We start from the raw sequence: 21,670 nt of genomic DNA on the forward strand, positions 1-21,670 counted from the left end.
ATATCTCAGAAGAAATATAAAACGGATTTTTGGAGGTATCCTTAAGTGGATCTTCATAAATTGATTTAAGACTCTCATTATAAAATACAAAAATACAAAATACTTATTTGTTTGCTTGTGTGTTGTGATAAGTGTGTTCTAGGGTTTGTGTAACTCTTGTGTTGTGGCTTTGAGAACTTGGTGTTGGCATATAGCGAGAATTTTCACTAGGGTTGTGATTGAGTGTTGTTATTGTTGCTAAGTGAAACATGTGATCCTTTGTGAATATTCAAAGGAAGTGTTCATCCTTTGTGAAGATTCAAAGGAGGTGGTCATCCTTCGTGAAACATTTGGAGGAGGTGTTCATCCCTTATGGCTTTTGGGGAAAGTGAGTTTCATCTCTTGTAGTAATAAGAGAGATGTTTTAAACCTTAAACTTGTTATTTTCTTTGTTATGTAACAATTTGTTGGTTTTGAGATAGTGGAACATTAATCTTCTTTTAGATTAACCATTGGACCTAAAATCCTTATGAAACTAGTATAAAATTCTATATGCAATTTTCTTTTTTTCTTATACTCTTTATAATTGTTTTAATTTATTGTTAAGAAAATTAAATTATAAGAAAAAATTATTAAAGACGCAATTTGAGATAAAAAAAAATCAATTTATCCTCTCTTTTTTTCTTGCTCATGTTAACCATTTCACTACACATAATATGGAGAATTCAAATTTAATCTCCTCTTAAAAAAACACCAACTGAAACGAAAAAAATTGTGACATTTTTAATTAAGAAGCAAGGGGAATTAGAAGCCCTGGAAATGAGATTGTATTTTTAGTTAAAAGTTAAAAGATAAAAGTGAAAAAAAATAAAATACAGGACTCGTTTCAGTGACAAAAAGAAACATCTTACTAATATGTAACTATTTAAAATATAATTCCTTTGAAAGAAATATATTGAACTTAAAGATGTTGGAATCATTCAAATCAAAATTCTTCGGAACTAGTTAACTTCAAACTTATTCAAATTAACATTAGATTTGGATAATAATCATTCAAAATATTCATAGCCCACTACACTCACGGCATATTTTCACCAACAACGTACAGGCAGGCAGAAGAAATATTTTGGTATCTCAATTTTGTTTATAGAAGTAAAATGAAAGAGATAATAAATATTAATAATGGGTTATTTGATGAGATAATTATGTGAGAAGAATCATATCGAGCGAAAGAGAGCAATTCACAAAGAAATTGTAGATTACAGGAATAAAATAAAATGCATATATATTCACTACTATATGTCATCTTTATTAATCTAAATTCTACCATTCTCAATATTTTTTACTACAGGTGTTCTTCGTATACAAATCTCATTGGGAATACAATCAAAAGCACTTGTGCCTTAAGCGCAGAATACCTTTACGTTAAAGCATAGGAAAAGCAAGGAAACTAATTAGTCTTTTTCACATTTATATTTTATTTACTTTTTAAAAGTATTATTATATATATATAATTTTAGAATAGTTTTATAACAATTTAAAATAAATATATTTAAATAAAATTCAATGTGAAATATTAATTTAAATAAATTTTATTTTATTAAAAATATTAATAAAAATATAAATTTTAATAAAAATATCATTATAATAATTATGATATTTATTAAAAATGACAATAACAAATCAGCTTAATATAACCTATTTATATAAAATTCAATTTAAAATATACATTTAAATAAATTTTATATTTAAATTTATAATATTGTTATTTTTAAACTAATTCTAATATGTCTATAAAAATTACTAATTATATAAATATCATTATATATTTATATAAAAATTTAATTTAATTTTAATTTTTAAAAAATAAAATTACTTCAATTTAAAAAAAAATTAAGATTAAATTAAGAAAAAATACAACTAAAAGAATTAAATTAAAATTTGTCATGTAACACTTTCTCCAATGATGACACATGATATTTGTCACTATTATTGCTACATCACATTATCTTTACTACATAACATAATCTTCATTTGACACATGATAAAATTCTTAATTTTGAAAAAAAAAATAGAATTAAAATAATTAAAAGAAATTTATATATATATATATATATATATATATATATATATATATATATATATATATATATAAAGAAAAAAAAACGACCAGAGAGACTGACCCAACCCAGTATATGGTGTCTATCCTATGGTTTATAAGGCTGTATTGTTCAACTCTTGTGTGAGAAATATTTTGTAAATGTTTATCATAATAATATCAGTGACCATTATGGACAGCAGATGAATTTAATTTTACATCCGAGTGTTAAAATTATGAAGATTATCCATGCACCCTATTTCAAAGGGAATATAATATCAGAAAGATACACTTCCAAGTGTACTACAAACATAACAGGCATGGCTTTGAAGGCAATAACGGTAGGATATGACAAATGACACTTAGAATCCTCCATCTAGTAAATAGGCTGAGTTTATGATCACACCTAATACTATTTCAAAGGGGTAATCATCAAAACCATGGATGATCTTGCGGGAAAATGGACATTCTGATTTGTGTCCAACGATATAACCTATATAACCCTTCTCTTTCTACTTTACAATTTTCCCATATGCCCATATACTGAGTAAATGAAATTGGTCCCTCCAGCAAAATTGAATGTGTTCAAGTCCTTCAAACAAATAGACCTGACTTAATGGAAGGCTAAAAAAGGCGGCTGCATCATACCAGAAAAAAATTAAACATGGTTTTCCTGTACATGCCGTTTGCTGTCCCTTTCAGTATGGCCTAGCCGACTGACCTTGTTTCGATCCTCCACATAATCGTATCGACTATTGTGGTGAGGTCCAGGGCCATAGTTATGCCGTTGCTTCCCCTCCATCCCTCTTTCGGGGGAGCTTACTGGTTTTCTCTTGCGATTGCTTGACTTGGGTGATGGAAGGCCAATGTCATCAAGCGCAGATACCTCCCCTTCTTCAACAGCACTTAGATCTTGTTCATATGAAGATAGACCTTTTCCTCCTTGATTTTGCTCGTCTGCATAATCTTGATGTCTTCCATGCATGTTCTCATAATCCGACCTGTCAGAGGGCTTAGACCAGTTTTGCCTCTTATCCCTATTCTTCTCGCTCTGAGGAGCAAGTTCAATTCCATCCTCCAGTTCCCTCTCAATGAGATCATCATCATCCATGACATCTGTTTTCTTAGTAATATGACCAGCTGCTTTCCTTCGTTTTTCTAATGCAGCCTTTACCTTTTCCCTATCAATTTTCTTAATGGCTTCCTGAGGAGGCCGGCTAAATGCACCCTCTCTGTTATCTAGGTTTCTGCTACTATGTTTATCTTTCAAATCAGTAGGTTCTTTTGTTTCTGTCCCTCCAGCATTGTTTTCCAGCTCTTTGTCACCATTATCAGATCGAGATTTAGCCATGTCTTGAGTTTCATGTAAGTTTTCCTTAAATTGTATTGATTCCCACTCGGGATGTTGATTGCCTTTGGCATCACCTTCCACCCTGTGTTTCATTTCTGCGCTCCCATAATCACCAATTCTACCATGATTTGAGAGGGGGCGCCCAACATGATTTGGGACTGATGAATCAAACGCAGCCACAGAAGACACAGGCTTCGATGTTTCAATTCTAGTCGCTCCACTCTGGGGATTACTCTTTGCAGCTGAAGTTTCATCATTATTAGCTGGAGCTTTTGCAGTGGCTCGATTAGAAGTCCCACCTCCTTCAACATCATTGGAAGGTGGCATTCTATTTTGTTCATACAGCTCCAACATTTGATTACTCACTTCTGCAAAAAAGATGGGACAAATTGGTTTTGCATTATGATAATGATATTTAAAGTTATTATGCTTGCACCACAGTCTCCTTGAATAGATAAATACTAAGACACCATCACAGAGAGAGAGAGAGAGAGAGAGATAGAAACATGAACATTAATAAGAGGAAGGACAAAATAGAGTTGACAATGAGATGGTACTTTTTTTCCTCATTTCTTTATACCACTAGTACTGAATAAAAAGACACCAACCCTCCAATTGGCGTGGAGTGACATCAAATTCTTGCCACCAGACCTTCTCCCCATCTGATGGGAGCTTCACCTTCAGAAACTTGGCAGCAAGGAATATGGCCCCAGCTGCGATGTGATGCGGCTTAAATTGCAAGCAAAGTGATGTCCGAAGTCTGCATATCACATCACAACTTCAGGAAAGAAAATCAAAGGCTACTAGCCTGAACAAAAATTGTATAATCTTCCTACCCATCATTTACAAAGTTCCACGCAACTTGAGCAAGGGCATTTTGAGCAACTTTGAATTTCTTTATTGCCTCAACAAGAGGTTTATAAGGATGGTGCACATTCAGATCAAAACCAAGAGTTGCAAGGACAACCCTCTCTCCAAGTAAGATTAATTCTTTATGCTGTTCATACACTTCCTGTGTCATAATTGAGGAAATAAATACATTACAAGGTAGGTAAAACTGAGAAATTTCAAAGAATTTTATTTAGAAATAAATCCCCATGCAGTTAAACAAACGCAAACAGAAAAAGGAAAACAACAAATTTCAATTTCAATATGCAAATTGCAAGTTATTCCATATAAGAAATCCAAAATATGAATAATTTGAATGGTACGAAAAAAGTAAAAAAAAAAAAAAAAAAAAAAAAAAAAAAAAAAAAAAAGCAAAACAAAACAAAACAGAATTCCCTACAAAGAAACAATAAATTAACAGGTACTTAAACGTCTGGAGTCAGACCAAAGATAGCTTTGAAATACCTTCTGCTTTATTCTCATAATTGCCGCTGGATCCTTCTTGTGTATAATTTCATATGAAATAAGAATTACATCTTTTAATGGACGAGGAGTTTCTTCAACCTTCCCAGCAAGAAACATGCATACTGTTGCAATGGTCTGCAGAACATATTAAGTTACTAATTATAGCCATGAGTCAAATTTAATGTTTCATTCTACGCATAAGAGAATCTATGACTATGCATGTAAAGAGATATATCAACAGGGAAGGATAAATGTGAAAATTCTCTAAATCATGCTGACAAAGACAATAAATAGGTAAGACATCCAGACAAAGAAAGGTATTACAACAAGTTTTCCAAATGAAGAAAACAATTACAAAGCTAAATACTAAGCAGGCATAAGATTTACATAGCACAGCAAAAACTCAACTACGACAATCAAAGCAGCTAGTTGGTGACTGGCATAGAAGAACACTATAAATACAATTTTAGGATAAAAATAGTTATATAATTGAAGTCCTACATATTAAATCTAACCTGATGCACAAGGGTACAAATTAGTAAAACTGTCAAAATCGTTCTGCTCATTATGTATTTTATGAACTTTGCTATTTTATCCTTGCTATAAGTTTATTCTTTATTATTATTGCTATTCATCAAACATTCAGTTCCAAGGAGAACAACATTATGGTTGGTGTATGTTGATGATACTACAGTAACTGGAGATGACAAAAAGGAGAAGTAAATCTTAAGTTAATGCCTTGCTACAAAATTTGAAACTAAGACAATAGAAAGATAGGAGATAAGTAACAACAAAAGCAATGTCTGGCCTAGTGAGATAGGAGATCAACACTAGATACTGCACCTTCCTTGGTGTAAAACTAGTGACTTGGAGGAGCAAAAAACAGAATGTTAGTAGCCAAATCAAGTGTTGAAGCATCAAACAATGGCCCAAGGAATATGTGAACTTCTATGGTTGAAGATTACATTGGAAAACCTGAAGATAAAGTGGGATGAACCTGAGGCTATGTTGTGATAATAAATTTGCGATTAGCATAATCCACAGCCTAGTGTAACATGATAAAAACACATATTGAGGTAGACAAGCATTTTATCAAGGAAAATCTAGACAATGGCTAGATTTGCACCCCATATGTTGTCCACTCAATCAACTAGCACACACTCACCAAAGGGTTGAACTGCATTAACTTTGAAAGAATTATATCTAAGCAGGAACTGGAGAATACTTACCAACTTGAAGGGGAGTGTCCAAACCGTGCTACTCAAATTTTAAGTTTTTTTTATTTTAGCCTCACTATAATTTCATTCTTTATCTCAGATATATCTTGCTATTAATATGTATTTAGAAACATTGCATAATTGCAGCGATTTGTTTCCTTAGAATTATCTCTCTATATTTCATAAAATAACTAGCAGACTAATGTATTTATAGGTCCAATGACCTCATTATTGAAATGCAGAAGAAATATACTATTCTTTCTAAATTTGAGAAAAACAAATAAGAATTCATCTACTGATTTGACATGATAATAATGTTCAATCCTGCTCATCCAGGATGTAAATATAACTATGAATATCTTGACAGTTACATGTAAATATCAGGCCTCAAAACCAATCTTATTACATAGTATGACTATAAAATACCCAATTATTCATCAAACTACTTATCCACAACTGCGTATTATGCAAGGTTGATGGAAAATGTCTAAAGAAATCAAACAAAATACAATGCAGCAGTTTTATAACCAGGATAAACCAACATTCCATTATGATGAAAACGTTTTTCTTACTCTTTATTAACACAAAGATTACCCAGCATACTTTAAGGAAAAGGGGCTATTTTATAAAACAATAAAGGTTCAGACCTAGAACATGCAGGTAGACAGTCATAAAGCAACTAGAAGTCTAAGACCGTGGTCAGACCAACCAATAAGTTGTAATATTCTCTGAATTATGTCTCAGTAATTTAATGTGTTAGAAATTTAACCAGTCTTGCCAATGGAAAATGGAGGAAAGCCAACAATTTGCTCTAGCAAATAGCTGAAAAATCACAGGCAAATAGCAGAAGTTGCACTATAGTGGCTAGTTGACAATACTAAATCATAAAAACAATTTACTCATCTTATCCAAACACTTGAAACACTGACCATCCTATTTCTAACACTTTTATTGGCTAAAATTTATCTAAAACTGAAAATCACCTGAGATTCATTAAATAAGGATCGAGTTCATATTCACTAGTGGAAATATAGGCACTATTACACCTGTGTCCACATTTTTCTTGAGTGTTAAAATGACAATTACCAAAATAAAAATAACAGCAGTTCTTATATAAAAAGACAGTTATCAAAATACAAGGGTAAAATTGTACAAAAAATATGTACACCAATAACTCCCTTTATGTATCAAATAGTGAACCAATAGGTAAAACAATCCTCAGCTATAACTGATTAGTTTTAAGTTTAACAATATTCAAGATATAAATAACAGAAGCATATCTTTTCGTTTTCTCTCTTTCTTTTCTTGATGATTTTCAAGAATACTATTCCAATCCAACACTCGTTCCTTCTTTTTAATTGGAACTATTTTTGTGAATTTGAATGCACACTACATGTGGAGATAATTTTGATGATTCTATTTAGCATAAAAAAACATATTGAACAATAGTTATCAAAACAAACTAATGCAAATTCAACAGCCATGAACATATAAACAATCCAAAATATAGATTTGCTAAAACTGCACATTAAAATACATAATTAAATATAAAGAAAAAAATTTATTCACACTGAGAACAACTATCCAATAATAAAGACTAGGAAAGTTATAATAACAGGATACAAACTTACCCTCCTGTCATTCTTTGCATGGGACTGCCTTAGAAAGAATCGGTGACAAAATATTATGGCAGTAGCAATAGTTACTTGAGGTCTGCAACACAATTGAATCAATATCAACATAATGATAAATGAACTTAAGCGTGTTCACTGACATCTATTATCAATTTTAATACAGCAGAGATTAAGACTCTTTTTCCCTTCGGTGCCAGCAATATCTTAAATATATGTAGACATTAAAATTGCTAAGATATTCCTAATGACCTCCTGCCCTCCTACAAGGGAACAAATCAAATCTTAACAAACTTTACTTTCAGTACTCACATCAGTTGAACAAATAGGAAACAAGGATACTTACAATAAACCACGCGTCTTAAACAGGAAAGTCAAAAAAGAACCTATTGAATTAATATAGGTCACTGAGGCAACTAACAAAGACTCACACTTTAAGTCTCATGCCTAAGTCTTGCAGAAATGTACAGTATGATTTGCGTAGGTAAGTTTCTTTCTTCAAATCTACGCCATCTTGTTTGGATGGTGAGTATTCTTCAATTTCCTTCCTAGAAAAGTACCATCTTGAGCCATCCTCTGACTTCTCTTGAGAGTATCTTTGAGAAACACCTTGAGAAGTTCCATGATGAGATGCATCACCAAGCAACAATCCAGCCATAAGTTCTGATGAAACTTAGTTTTGATGTATATCTGTTTAAACTTCAGAACATTATGATCAAGTCACTTATGTACATTAAATAATTGTTCCCTGTCCACTAAATACAATAATGAGAAACAACTACGTGATGCTAATCTACAAATAAATAAAATATAAACCCTAATTAAATCAACAAAAGCATAGGGAATGATCCCTCCAATTTTTTTTCTTGCCTGTAGTCATCAAAATCTGAAACAAATAACTGACCGTCACCGAGATTTTCCCAAAAGGATCCTCCAATCTCATATTTTCCTAATCATACTGCCTCTAACTAAGTAACCGCAAGTACCAAATCCCTTTTATAACATTATCAATAACACTAACACCCATTAAACCTCCACACTCAATATTCCCAATGCTAAAACATTTAGATATGTATATATATACATATATTTACAAACTTCACAACAGCACCAGAAATTGAGTATCACTAAATAACCCAAACCAAATCCCTTGGAAAAATCATCTCAACATGTCACTTACTTCAACTACCTACCAGCAATGAAAGAAATGATTATCCCACCACAGTAATCCTCAATACAATACAACCACTACGACAATTTGGAAAATGAAGTTTACAAACTCAATTTCTTCAAACCAAGTATATGAGAGACCGACAAAATCTAAAATCCAAAGGGCACACTGTCTATTTCATCAAAAACTAAATATAAAGAATTGCAACCAGAAAACTATAAAACCCAAAGCAAATTCAACCTTTACCTGCAGTAAAAGAACTAAAGAACAGTTCAATTTGACTGTCCAAGACGAATTTGGAAAGAACAAAGCCAATTTTATCGGCGAGCAGCGACAACAGAAAACCAAAATCGTGGAGTTCCAAGCCCCAGCGTGTTTACAGAGAGAGGAGAAATTGGTGGTTAACTGTATCAAAGTGTGGAAGAAGAAGAAAGAAGAGATATTTTGGGAATTTTAAAGTTAGGGTTTACAGCCGAAATGGAGAGGGAATAAAAACACTATGGAGGCAAACATGTACACTAACCCTGATATTTTTCCTTCTGCATTTAGTATTTTATCTTTTAAAATTTTATGGGTAAATATACATAACATAATAATATAATATAATATAACATAAGGTAATATAATATAATATATATATATATATATATATATATATCTTATTTATATATAAATTAAATTTAAATAACTATTGAAAGACCGCTTTATAAATAGTTACTAATTTTATTCGAATTAGTATAACTTATTTTATTATTTTTTTCTTTATATTTTATAATTATTTATGATGAAATTATAAATAATTAAGTTTATAATATTTTTTGGATCATAGTTTTCTATTTTAATAATATAAGAAAAATTAAGTATTTACTTTCTATTATAAAAATATAAATTTAAACAATTATTAAAAAACCGTTATTAATTTTATTCGAATTAATATAACTTATTTTATTATTTTTTTTCTTTATATTTTATAGTTATTTATGATGAAATTATAAAAATCATTTAGTTTAAAATAATTTGCTGTGATCATACTTTTCTATTTTAATAATATGATAAAAATTAAGTTTTTATTTTCTTTTATTATAAAAAGAACAAAAGAACATATTTATATATTTCCATTAGTATACTATAATATTATATATATATATATATATATAATTTATAAATATATTATATTTATTATATTATTTGATTTTAATATTATTTTATTCGTTTTAAAACTTCAGTTGGTTCTTACTTTTTAAATATTTAATATTTTTAATAAATTAATTAGAAAGTAACAATGTTGACAAACATATTACTAATGTGTTAAATTGAGTAATATATTATAAATATATATTATGTGTATCGAAAAACACTGAAAAATACAATTATTTTTTTTAAATTATTCAAATGGTGTAATTTTAAAAATAAAAATGTTCTCTCAACTTCATACATCTCATATCAACTTAATATAACTTTTATTTATTAAAGTGAAATTATGTGATATAACTTTTATTTATTAAAGTGAAATTATGTGATATAACTTTTATTTATTAAAGTGAAATTATGTGAAACTAACAAAATTTCAATTAAAATTTAAAAAAAAAATAATACAATAAAATCGTTCTAAATTAACATGATTTCAGTTTATATCACAATACAATTAAGTTGTATCAAACTGGCACAACTTCAATTAAAATTTAAAAAGAATATCCAACATTAAAATTGTACTAAGTTGATATGACTTTAGTTTATATTATTGAATAGTACCAAGGTAGCACAACTTCAACTAAAATTAAAATTAAAAAAAATACAACAGAGTGAAAGTGTACCAAGTTAACACAATTTCTTTGTAAGATCTTAGAAATTTAACTTAGTAAAATAATTAAAATGGATAAAAATAAGTGTATGTCAAAAGTATAGGAGATAATATTATATTGGTTTAATACCCAATTTTGTTCCCAGTTTGGTTGGCAAACCTCAATTTAGTATCTCGTTAGAAAAGTGTTTGAAATAGGTCCTTACTTATAAATTTGTGAGTCAAATTAATCCTTCTGTTAAACATAACCAAACGGAGTTAATGGGATGATGATGTGACAATAGTTAGTGGTTACGTGTGAAAATATAATTGTGTGTGTGTTTACGTGTTAGTTAACTAGAGAAAAAAAGGGTTTTATTAAGAAATTGGGTTTTTTTTAAAATCAATTTCTCCATTCTCAATCAAGATAACAACTCATATTCAACCATCGCCATAACCATCTTGCCACTCACAATTACTACCAACACCTTTTCACCATCTTCACCTCCATCGAATGTCCATTCCCACCTTCTTATCATACTTTTCTCCTATTTCCCCTGCTTTCAACCAAAAACATAACACACCAAAAACATATTAACAATCCCAACCCCCATTACGTTCATTATCACCATTCCCCCGACCTACATTCTCCTTCACCGTTGACCGCCATCATAACTCGTCATCTTCTCCCCTCCATTTTGTCTAGCACCTAAAAAAAAATAGAGAAAAAAATCAATCACTCATTGAGGACAGTTGCAAGCTCGGTGGAGGTGTGGGCGGCGACTAGGGGCTTAGTCTCCAATGGCAGCGGCGCCGTAAAGAGAGAAACCCCAACCAAGAGTTTGGCCTCGCATTCATGACCAGTGATGAACCCGACAGGAGCCGACCGCAGTGGCATCTCCATCGCTCCTAGAGAGCGTTGCAGAGTTGAAAAGGAGGAGAGAAACCCTAATGTTTGGAAGAAAAGAAAGGGGAACTCTGATGGTTCCCCTGGCCACAACAAGCATCGTCGGTGACAATCCTGGCGATGACGGCCTCGTTTGATGTAGTTGCGGCGACAACTCTAGCAGTGGAGAATGATGGGAGGCACGTCGATGAGGGCGTAACGCGGAGAGGCGAGAGTACTTCTCTCGCGCTCAAAGAGAGGCAAGAGAGGATAGGTTGGTGCGGTGGTCGGCGGTGACTCTGGCGACGATCGGTGTCGCCGGTGATAGTTTTGTCCGGCTAGTGGGATGCGCGGCGGTGTTGGGCTGATGGAAGGCAGGGCTGCCACAGTTGGGAGTGAAGAAGAGACTCTAAACTTTGTCCCAAAAAAGAAGAAACCCTAGTTTCTAGTCTGAAGGAGCTTTGGGCCTATACACCAAAACCATTTCTTCTCTAATTAACCAACACGTAAGCACGCACACAATTATATTTTCACACGTAACCACTAACTACAATCACATCATCATCCCATTAACTCCGTTTGGTTATATTTAACGGAAGGGACTAATTTGACTCACAAATTTATAAGTAAGGACCCATTTCAAACACTTTTCTAACGAGGGACTAAATTGAGATTTGCCAACCAAACTGGGAACAAAATTGGGTATTAAACCTAATATATTATATTTTATTAGCAGAGATAGGTGTTAGAGTAAAGTTAATGAATTTTTTTGTTGTTTTGTTGTTATTTTGTTTTGATGCCCAATATGATAATTTGTTGTTGAATGGTTGTTAGAATAACTTGTATGAAATTGTTTTCTTAGATCATATTAAACTTAGGTGATAAATAACAAAAATAAACAAATAAGAACTAAAACAAAAATGGTAATAAGAACCCAAAAACATTGTGAAAGCATGAAAACATTAAAAGACAGATTAAAAGACAGAAAATCAAAAACATAAAATTCTAAACAAACATAATAAAATTTAGGAGTGCAACAAAACAGGGGGAGAGAAATACACACTCTAGTAAAACTCTTCGTAGTAGAACATATTGTTTTTCTAGTAATACTTCTCGTCTAGCACGTGTATTTGTTAAACATAAAAAAAGAAGAGATTGTCAGGATATGACAAGCTCATTACAAGACAAGCTCGTCTAATAGAAACCTTAGTTTTGAAGTTTAACTAAACAACATGAAATGAAGAAGTCTTTGTACCGAAGAACTGACTTTAAGCTAGAAAAACACTAGGCAAAACTGCTAGGACAAGAAACTCTAGGAAGAAGCCAAGCAACCCTAGGAAGGAAAATAAGAAAACAAACACTAGGATAGAAAACTCTAAGTTAGAAAACTAGCTTTAAGATAGAAAACAGACACCAAACACTATGGTAGAACATCCTAAATTAGAAAAACATTAACCCTAGGTGAAGATAGAAAAACACTAGGTTAAAAAACTATAAGCTAGAAAGGCTTAATAAAAATCACAACCTCACCAAAATAGAAGAGTAGAAACAAAGTATCTAAACAAAATGTCTAAAATGCTAGGGCAAAAACTATAAGATAGAAAGAACATATCCAAATTCACCAAGAAGAAAAGGTGTGGATGACCGTCTACGAAAACGTCGAACATAGAAATTCACAGAAAAATCAAACTAGGCTAAGGAACTTAGGAGAAAAGCGGGATAAAAAGAAAACTCAAGACTCTAGAAAATAGGAAATCAACCTAGGATGAAAACACAAGACTTAGAACATGAATCACCAACATAGAAAGCCTACACAAGACTTAGAACTTGAATCCCCAACATAGAAATCCTTAGAAAAACACTTAGGTTCTTAGGAAATAGAAAAACATCTATATCAAAACACCCATACGATGTGTTAAACGATTGTTATGCCTAAAAGCGAGAGTTAAAGTTAAACGCTTAAAGCTTATCATACCTAAAGGGTATTTAGTTTAACTCTTGAAAACAAGCAACGTCAAGACGATGTCTTTAACAAAACCACTACAAGATTAAAAGCACAAAAAATTAACTAAAAATACAAAAGAAAACATAAACAAAGTTAAACACTATCTGTCAAAAGAATAGACAAAAATCACAAGAAGCGTTTACTTGCCTAAACGGTACCATGAGCTAAATCAATGTTTTATCCAACGATAAAGTCTTACTTAACGCTCGGTATCTTTAAGACAAAATCTTAATTGTCAAATGCTACCTTAACAGTAGAAAATCAAAAAGAACTTTGTTGTTCTGAGCAAACATTAAATGACATTAAATGATCAACGTTAAAAAAACAACAAAAGTGATATTTGATGAATGGATTGTACATCAAAATCCAATCAAATCAGTAGTAGGTAACAGGAAAGACATTCATGGAATGTTCTTCCCTTAGAAAATAGTGACACAATACTTATGTCAAAACAAATCACGAAATCAATAAGTAAAACACCAACCAAAAAGACTCTTGCAGACTAAACGATATAACCTAATCTCACAGACACAAAAACATTAGAAAACACAAAATCCTAAACAAATGATAACAACATTCAAAAACACTGAAGTAAATGAAATGGGACATACTTGTTATACATGTTTATATCTTGTGCAGGACAATCGCTACAAATGTTCATCAATCTTATCTTGTACATATCAAAATGAATGTTGGAAGAAAAAAAAGTGAGGCAAAAGAAGGACCGATCAAGTCATCAAAAGTTGTGCCAAAAAGATAAGTCAAAACTACTTTTGATAAAAGATCTGAAAAACATGTCTGCTCTAACAAAAGACACTATGCTATGACTGACACCTACACCAATAGCCAGAAAAGAACAAATCTCAAAACAAGCTTCGTCAAACGATCATATTATCAAATCTCAAGACAAGCATCATCATAATGACTATTTCATCAAGGTGTATAAATAGAAGACAAGAAGAAAGATGAAGAAGATGATGAAGGGGAGAGAAAATATGAAGATATCTCATCATTCGTTGAGCAAGAAAATTTCTTTGAGCTATTAAAGCTAAATTTCTCAAATCAATTTATGTGAAAAAGAAAAGAGCTCAAGAAAATAAGAATAATCTCAAGCTTCATCAAAACATCCACTTGAAGAAAGTAGAGAGAGTGAAAAAGTGAAACACAAAAAAATATCTCTCAAGCCTCATTGCAATATCTACTTGTATTTGTAACAAGAGAGAAGAGAGAAAAAGTAAAGTACAACATCCCTCTAATGCTTCATTATATCATTTGCTTACTTGTGTAAGGTGAGAGAAAAAGAGTGATGAGAGAAACACCTACGAGTGTTTAGACTGTTTTGTATCATAAGCATATCCTCTATGCCAGAAACACAAAATCCTAAACAAATGATAAAAAAAATTCAAAAACACTAAAGTAAATGAAATAGGACATACTTGTTATACATGTTTCTATCTTTTGCAGGACAACTGCTACAAACGTTCATCAATCTTATCTTGTACATATCAAAATGAATGTTAGAAGAAAAAAAAATGAGGCAAAAGAAGGACCGATCAAGTCATCAAAAGCTATGCCAAAAAGATAAGTCAAAACTACTTTTTATAAAAGATCTGAAAAGCACGTCTGCTTTAACAAAAGACATTATGCTATGAGTGAGACCTACACCAATAGCCAGAAAAGAACAAATCTCAAGTCAAGTTTTGTCAAACGGTCATATTATCAAATCTCAAGACAAGCATCATCATAATGGCTATATCATCAAGGTGTATAAATAGAAGGCAAGAAGAAAGACGAAGAAGATGATGAAGGGGAGAGAAAATATAAAGAAATGAAGATATTTCATCATCCGTTGAGCAAGAAAATCTCTTTAAGCTATTAAAGCTAAATTTCTCAAATCAAGGAAAGTGAAAAAGAGAAGAGCTCAAGAAAAGAAGAATAATCTCAAGCTTCATCAGAACATCCACTTGAAGAAAGAAGAGAGAGTGAAAAAGTGAAACACATAAAAATATCTCTCAAGCCTCATTGAAATATCTACTTGTATTTGTAACAAGAGAGAAGAGAGAGAAAAAAATAAAGTATAACATCCCTATAGTGCTTCATTATATCATTTGCTTACTTGTGTAAGGTGAGAGAAAAAGAGTGATGAGACAAACACCTACGAGTGTTTAGACTGTTTTGTATTGTAATCATATCCTCTATGCGAGAGTAATAGTCTGAACGACTTGTTACCGTTGATGAGATATATAATTGATGCTTATATTTCTTCGTATGTGGACTTCATAAAACAACAAGGAATGAACTATTCTCCATCCATATTGAGAAAATTCATTGCACAAATCAAGTCAGCAAACGCGACACTCAAGCCTACCTAGATAATAATATAAGTTAAAGTCCGCAAACGTGACCCCTAAGTCTACTTAGACATAAGACAAGCCTACAAACACATAACCTAAGCCTACCTAGACAATAACACAAGCTAAAGACTGCAAATGCAACACCTAAACCTATTTAAGGCGATAGCATAAAGTTAAATCCGATCAACTACAACCTAACCAAACAATTAATCCATCTGCAAAACATAAAGTTGACTACAACTCAACCAAATGATCAATTACTGTCAAAATAAGTTCACTCTACCTGTCAATCAAACTTTCAAGCTTGAAAGAACTTGTATAGTTATCCAAACCAACAAATATACTAAAGAGTTTAATCTAATGAAGCTCAATCAATATGATTAGCCTAAAATAACTAAATAATATTAACAAAAATATTTATTAGTATAGTATTTATATATTAACATAATATATTTTCAAATCTCGATAATTTAATTATATCATAAATATCTTTATATATATATATATTAATATAACGTGATCAATTTGGTTAAATAATATATTATTGTGATTATCGTACTAATTTATTAGTAAAATTTTATTATATTTTTTTTGGTATAGATTTTATAAAACCCTATAAATATATGTGAAATTTTTGTAAGAAGCATAAATGCATTCTCATAGTAGATACTATACACATAGATTATAAAATTTTCTTCCTGGAACATTCTGGCCATCATACAGTTTTTTCCACAAGATGGACGCTCTGAATCTCAGTAAAACCAATTATATTTTTTAATGAGACATTTTATAAAATTTCATTTTAGCAAAGATTTTTTTTAATATTCACCAAATGGATAATAATAAACAAAAGGGTAAAAAGTTCTCTCCCACTTATTCGCAATTCCCACAATGGCGCGTGCCTGAAATTCCATAACACGCTTTACTTTTTCTGGTATTTCGAAACCACCCCTTACGCGCATGCGCTGTCGACACCAAGAAACGTCGCAGTCGTTCTCAAAAATAGTGTGACGGCCACTAATTTTACACCACGTGTCTCTGAATACTCCCCTTCGAATGTCAGAACTTTCAACACTCGCCACGTGTCGATACCAGATAGATCCTCCTAGAAGCGCACTTTCTTTCTCTCTCTCTAGAACCTCCACTCACAAACTTTGATTTCAAACGCACACACACTCTTCAACTTCACTGTCTACCTCCTTATATTGAAACCAAACCCCACTCTTCTCTCTTTACCCTTACTTTCTCTCGCCTAGGGTTTTCTCCACCATTGACCCCACACTCCAACGCATAGCCTCGCCCAATTTTTATGGGTAAATTTCTCCCTTGATTCTCCTTGTTTGTTTTTCGTGATCCGCGGAGAAAGTGAAAATGAAGTTTTTTTTATCATTTCTGTTTGTTATTAAGTGTTAATTTTGTATCTCGGGCGTTTCAAATTCTTGTTTTGGTTATCTAGGTTCGTTTGGATCGTTATGGAGCTGAGTTTAACATTGTTGTGACTTTGATAGTCTTGTTTGAAAAAAAAAGTTCTAGAGGAGTTTATTTATTTTCATTTATAGAAGTGCATGAATTTCTGGGTCTCAACTTTGTTGGGAATGAACGATTATTGCGATTACATTCTATGCATGCATTAGAGGGTTAACTGTTTTGCATGAATTTTGTGAGACGCGAAGTTTTGTGTTTTACTGTGGACGGGTGGAAGTGAGGAAACTTGTTTGATTTCAATTTTGGATTGATTATAGCAATTTGTTTTGAGAATCAGCAATGAAAGGGTCTAAAATACTGTGGGGAGGTAAAGAATTAGCTATCTTTCTGAAATTTTGATGGTTCTGCAACAGAGCAGGCTTTTACATCCTGCTTTTCGTTTCGCTTTTGGTGTGAAATGTAAAGCACCATAACGGGTATTTCTGATCCTGCATGCATAATGATTCTAGCTCTCGTATACTAATGGAGTTTTCTTTGTCTTTACTTTTCATGATTAAAAATTATGAATTAAAAACACAATAATGACCTGTTATCTCTTCGGTCTTCTTTGAAGTGTTCAACTTATGTTACTGTTGTTTTTGGACTTGGATTCTGAATGCAATTTGCACTCTGCAGTTTTAATTTTGGTTTGCTCTTTTATGGGTCCATCAATGTTAGTTTGTTGATTGATAACAAATGGTGTAGGCATTTATTATTAATATGTCTTCTAAGGTTGAACACTTGGATCTTTTCATGAATAATTATGATCACCCATTTTTCTTTTGTGCGTTATGACTGCCAAAATTTTGATCCTTTGTATGCCTTGCCAGATGTTAAAGATATAGCATAATTTTGGCCTTAGATTCATCTTACCTGCTAAGTAACGGGAAGCTGTAGGTAGGCTATTTATTTGTATTATTGAGGTTGTTTCATAAGTTATGTGTTAACCAAGTACCCATGCTCTTCATGTAAATGCTTACAAACCTGATGATAGAGGTAAACTTGCTCATTATGATATGCCTTTATGTTGGTCTCCATATTTTTAGACTTGACACCTGTCCTACTACAATTTAGTGTTTGAAAGATTGGTCTTTTATTAACCGTCATTAATCAATGATTTAGATAAAAAAAATTCTGACTTTGTGCTGCGATTCTGTTTTCAGTTAATGTGATATGGTGTTGTGTAACTTTGTAAGTAGGAAAATATTGAATCAATAAGGATTTGATCTTAGAGACTATTTTCTGTATTCTTATATAATATACTGTTTGAATGACTTTTTTTGACCTCTATAAAACCTGTATCCTTGCAATTTAATATCATATGATGAGGTTTTCTGTTTTATTTTTATTATAGAACTATAGAGAGGACAGTTTGAAGGTAAAATCTTAAAGCAGCAAATCATCATGGATAAATCAGAGGGGACTCGGCAGCGGCAACAGCAACAACAGCAGCAGCATGTGATGGGAGTTGCTGCAGGTGCTAACCAAATGACCTATTCTCACTACCAGACTGCTCCCGTAGTGGCTGCTGGCACACCTGCTGTAGCTGTTCCTTCCCCAACACAGGCTCCTGCTGCCTTCTCTAGTTCTGCACACCAGCTTGCTTACCAGCAAGCTCAACATTTCCACCATCAACAACTGCAGCACCAACAGCAGCAGCTGCAAATGTTCTGGTCTAATCAAATGCAAGAAATCGAGCAAACCATTGACTTTAAAAATCACAGTCTTCCTCTTGCTCGAATTAAAAAGATAATGAAAGCTGATGAAGATGTCCGAATGATTTCAGCAGAAGCTCCAGTCATATTTGCAAAAGCATGTGAAATGTTCATATTAGAGTTGACATTACGTTCTTGGATTCACACAGAAGAGAACAAGAGGAGAACCTTACAAAAGAATGATATAGCAGCTGCTATTTCAAGAAACGATGTTTTTGATTTCTTGGTTGATATTATTCCAAGAGACGAGTTGAAAGAGGAAGGACTTGGAATAACCAAGGCCTCTATTCCATTAGTGGGTTCTCCTGCTGATATGCCCTATTACTATGTCCCTCCACAGCACCCTGTGGGACCTCCTGCGATGATAATGGGAAAGCCAGTTGATCAAGCAGCGCTATATCCTACACAGCAGCCTCGACCTACCATGGCTTTCATGCCATGGCCCCATACACAACCTCAGCCACAGCAACCACCCCAACAACAACAACAAACAGATTCATGATGATTATGTGCATTCAATTAGGTTTGGGAAGTAGCATGCATCTTTTGATTACAAATTTACTTGATGCCTTTCGGCAGTAGTTTAGGGTTATGTATTGAAGAAAGCCACAGATTGTTTGAGGAATTTTGCACTCGTTTGTGATTGTATGGACTCTCTTAAAGATTGGTGTGATAGTTGATTTAGTTTGCAGCTGTCCATAACTAGTCTTAGGTGCTTAATTAGGGAGTCAAATGCTAAAAAATAGTTTTTGTAATGTTATAGCAGAAAGTAGGTCTAATTCAGTATTCCATTTCATTCCAATGGCTGAATTATATATGCTCGTCTGCTTTTTTCTTGTCACTTGTATTACGTGTTAAAAGACAAATGAGCGCGGCTCTAGTGCTTTAACCTTTGTCTGGATATGAAGTTTTACAATTTCTAATATATTCAACTACATTGTAGTCATCTTAAATTGTTTCTTTGTTCAAATATGTAGTTTCGATAAGGTAGATTGGATAAGGTGATTTAGATTTAGTGAATTTTAATTTCTTTTTTTGGATAAAATAAATTTGTTATTACCAAATTTAAAAGATTATTTAAATAATTGTTAAAAGTTAAAAATTTGTTGATATTGATAATGTTTTTGTAATAAATTTTGATAATCTTCAGAATCTATATTTCTCTAAAAATTCAAACTTCTTCTTTTCTCCTCTTTTCTCTAGAAATTTTTTTATCTCATTTCAGCTTTTCAATCATCTGACCACACTCAATCATCCCTGGTATCAAGAACTTCAATTTTCATCGATCAATGTCTCGTTTAGAACTTGCAAGTCACATTTCTGGTTGCATGTGTTCATCAGCTCCTTCTAATTTTTTATCACTTTTTTGGTATTTTGGGTTGGTCCGTTACCGAAAATCAGTGAATTGTAGGTTTTTGAGAATTCTGGTATTAGGAGCAAATTTCTGAAGTGGTAGAGTTGTTCGATCCGGTTAAGAGGTAAGGGAAACTAGATAATTTAATTACTTAGTTTTGATGTATGAACGATTGTTTGATGATGTTGCATGTATGTGAAATTGAATTGTTTGATGTTCGGTAATTTTGGGTGTGGACTGTTATATGATATGCTCATGAGGTTTCGGGTTTCTGTATGATTCTGGTTCAGTGGCCGAGTGAAATTGGTAAGGGTTGGGTGTTGATTATAATTCTGTAGATATTCTGCAAAATTAGGTAGTTTACTAACGTTCGGTTTTACTCTGGTGCTAGGTCTTAACTGAGTTATGCTATTGTGTATTCTCAGTTATGACCGCTCGGTCTAGTATTGATTTTTCTTATTTAATATAGTGTTCAGTCTGTCATAGGCTGTAAATGTTATTGACCGCTCGGTCTCGGTAGTGCTCGATCAGATGCCAGCACTTGGTCTTATTAGTGCTCGGTGATGCACTAAGCACTCGGTCTTGTACTAGTTGTTAGGCTAGTGATAGCACTCGGTCTTGTACTAGCTGTTATGCTAGTGATAGCTCTCGACCATGTACTGTCTTGGTAAGTGCTTGGTCTTAGACCAGCGCTCGTTCGATATAGTGCTCGGTTTTGCACTAATATTTATGATAGTGTTAGCGATCGGTATTATTGAGTTGTGTGGTCTCTTATGAGCGCTCGTTCTCATACCAGTGCTCAATATCGTACTTGTACTAAGTTAATAGTGTCCGGTCTAAACCAATATTGTTCGTTCTAAATCATAAGTGCATGATATAAGTTCAAGTGTTCTACTCCTGCTTGAGTCTTATTCTCTAAATGACCGCTCAATCAAGTTCTCATATTGGGAGTGCTCTCCCGTTCGGTCTTATTCATAGGTTATGTTGATCTTTCACGTTAGGTCCTTTTCAAAGGTGGGATTATTGTTTTACTATTATGTGTGATATTTATTTAAAGATGTGATGTATGAGGAAATATGTTGTTAATGAGGTATGGTATTTAAAATGTGATATGAATGAAAAAGTATGAATATGAAGAAGTATGATGTGATTTGTATTATATGGATATGAACGAGTGTTCCAAGAAATGGTTATGGAATTGTAAAGTATGAATATGGTCAGACTAAGCTGTCGTTCATCCTGACATTCTAATGGTCACCGAGTCTCAAGTAGAGAATGGTGGCGCATGTGGTGAGAAAAGCAGGAGGCATGG

The 21,670-nt window shown here is 32.6% G+C and overlaps 2 protein-coding genes across 5 annotated transcripts; one reads left to right on the forward strand and one right to left on the reverse strand.

Annotated features, from left to right (window-relative positions):
* Positions 1–2,296: 2,296 nt before the first annotated feature.
* Positions 2,297–9,334, reverse strand: LOC108334137 (cyclin-T1-3). Of its 4 annotated transcripts, none has more exons than XM_017569796.2 (7): positions 9,047–9,334; positions 8,061–8,319; positions 7,630–7,711; positions 4,782–4,916; positions 4,265–4,440; positions 4,037–4,188; positions 2,297–3,796 (listed from the first exon to the last, which is right to left on the reverse strand). In XM_017569796.2, the coding sequence occupies exons 2-7, from the start codon at positions 8,285–8,287 to the stop codon at positions 2,736–2,738; spliced, it is 1,833 nt and encodes a 610-aa protein (XP_017425285.1). In that variant the 5' UTR covers positions 8,288–8,319; positions 9,047–9,334; the 3' UTR covers positions 2,297–2,735. The 4 variants fall into 4 exon arrangements, with proteins under 4 accessions (XP_017425285.1, XP_017425286.1, XP_017425287.1 ...); XM_017569797.2 differs by having other exon boundaries at positions 8,061–8,328; XM_017569798.2 differs by lacking the exon at positions 8,061–8,319.
* A 7,644-nt stretch (positions 9,335–16,978) lies between these two features.
* On the forward strand, positions 16,979–19,700 carry LOC108332334 (nuclear transcription factor Y subunit C-2). The gene is made up of 2 exons (XM_017567545.2): positions 16,979–17,138; positions 18,644–19,700. Exon 2 carries the CDS (start codon positions 18,694–18,696, stop codon positions 19,504–19,506), a length of 813 nt encoding a protein of 270 aa, XP_017423034.1. The 5' UTR covers positions 16,979–17,138; positions 18,644–18,693; the 3' UTR covers positions 19,507–19,700.
* The last annotated feature ends 1,970 nt before the right edge of the window (positions 19,701–21,670 follow it).

Source organism: Vigna angularis, chromosome 11 (genome assembly GCF_016808095.1).
Source record: "Vigna angularis cultivar LongXiaoDou No.4 chromosome 11, ASM1680809v1, whole genome shotgun sequence".
Classification (NCBI taxonomy): domain Eukaryota; kingdom Viridiplantae; phylum Streptophyta; class Magnoliopsida; order Fabales; family Fabaceae; genus Vigna; species Vigna angularis.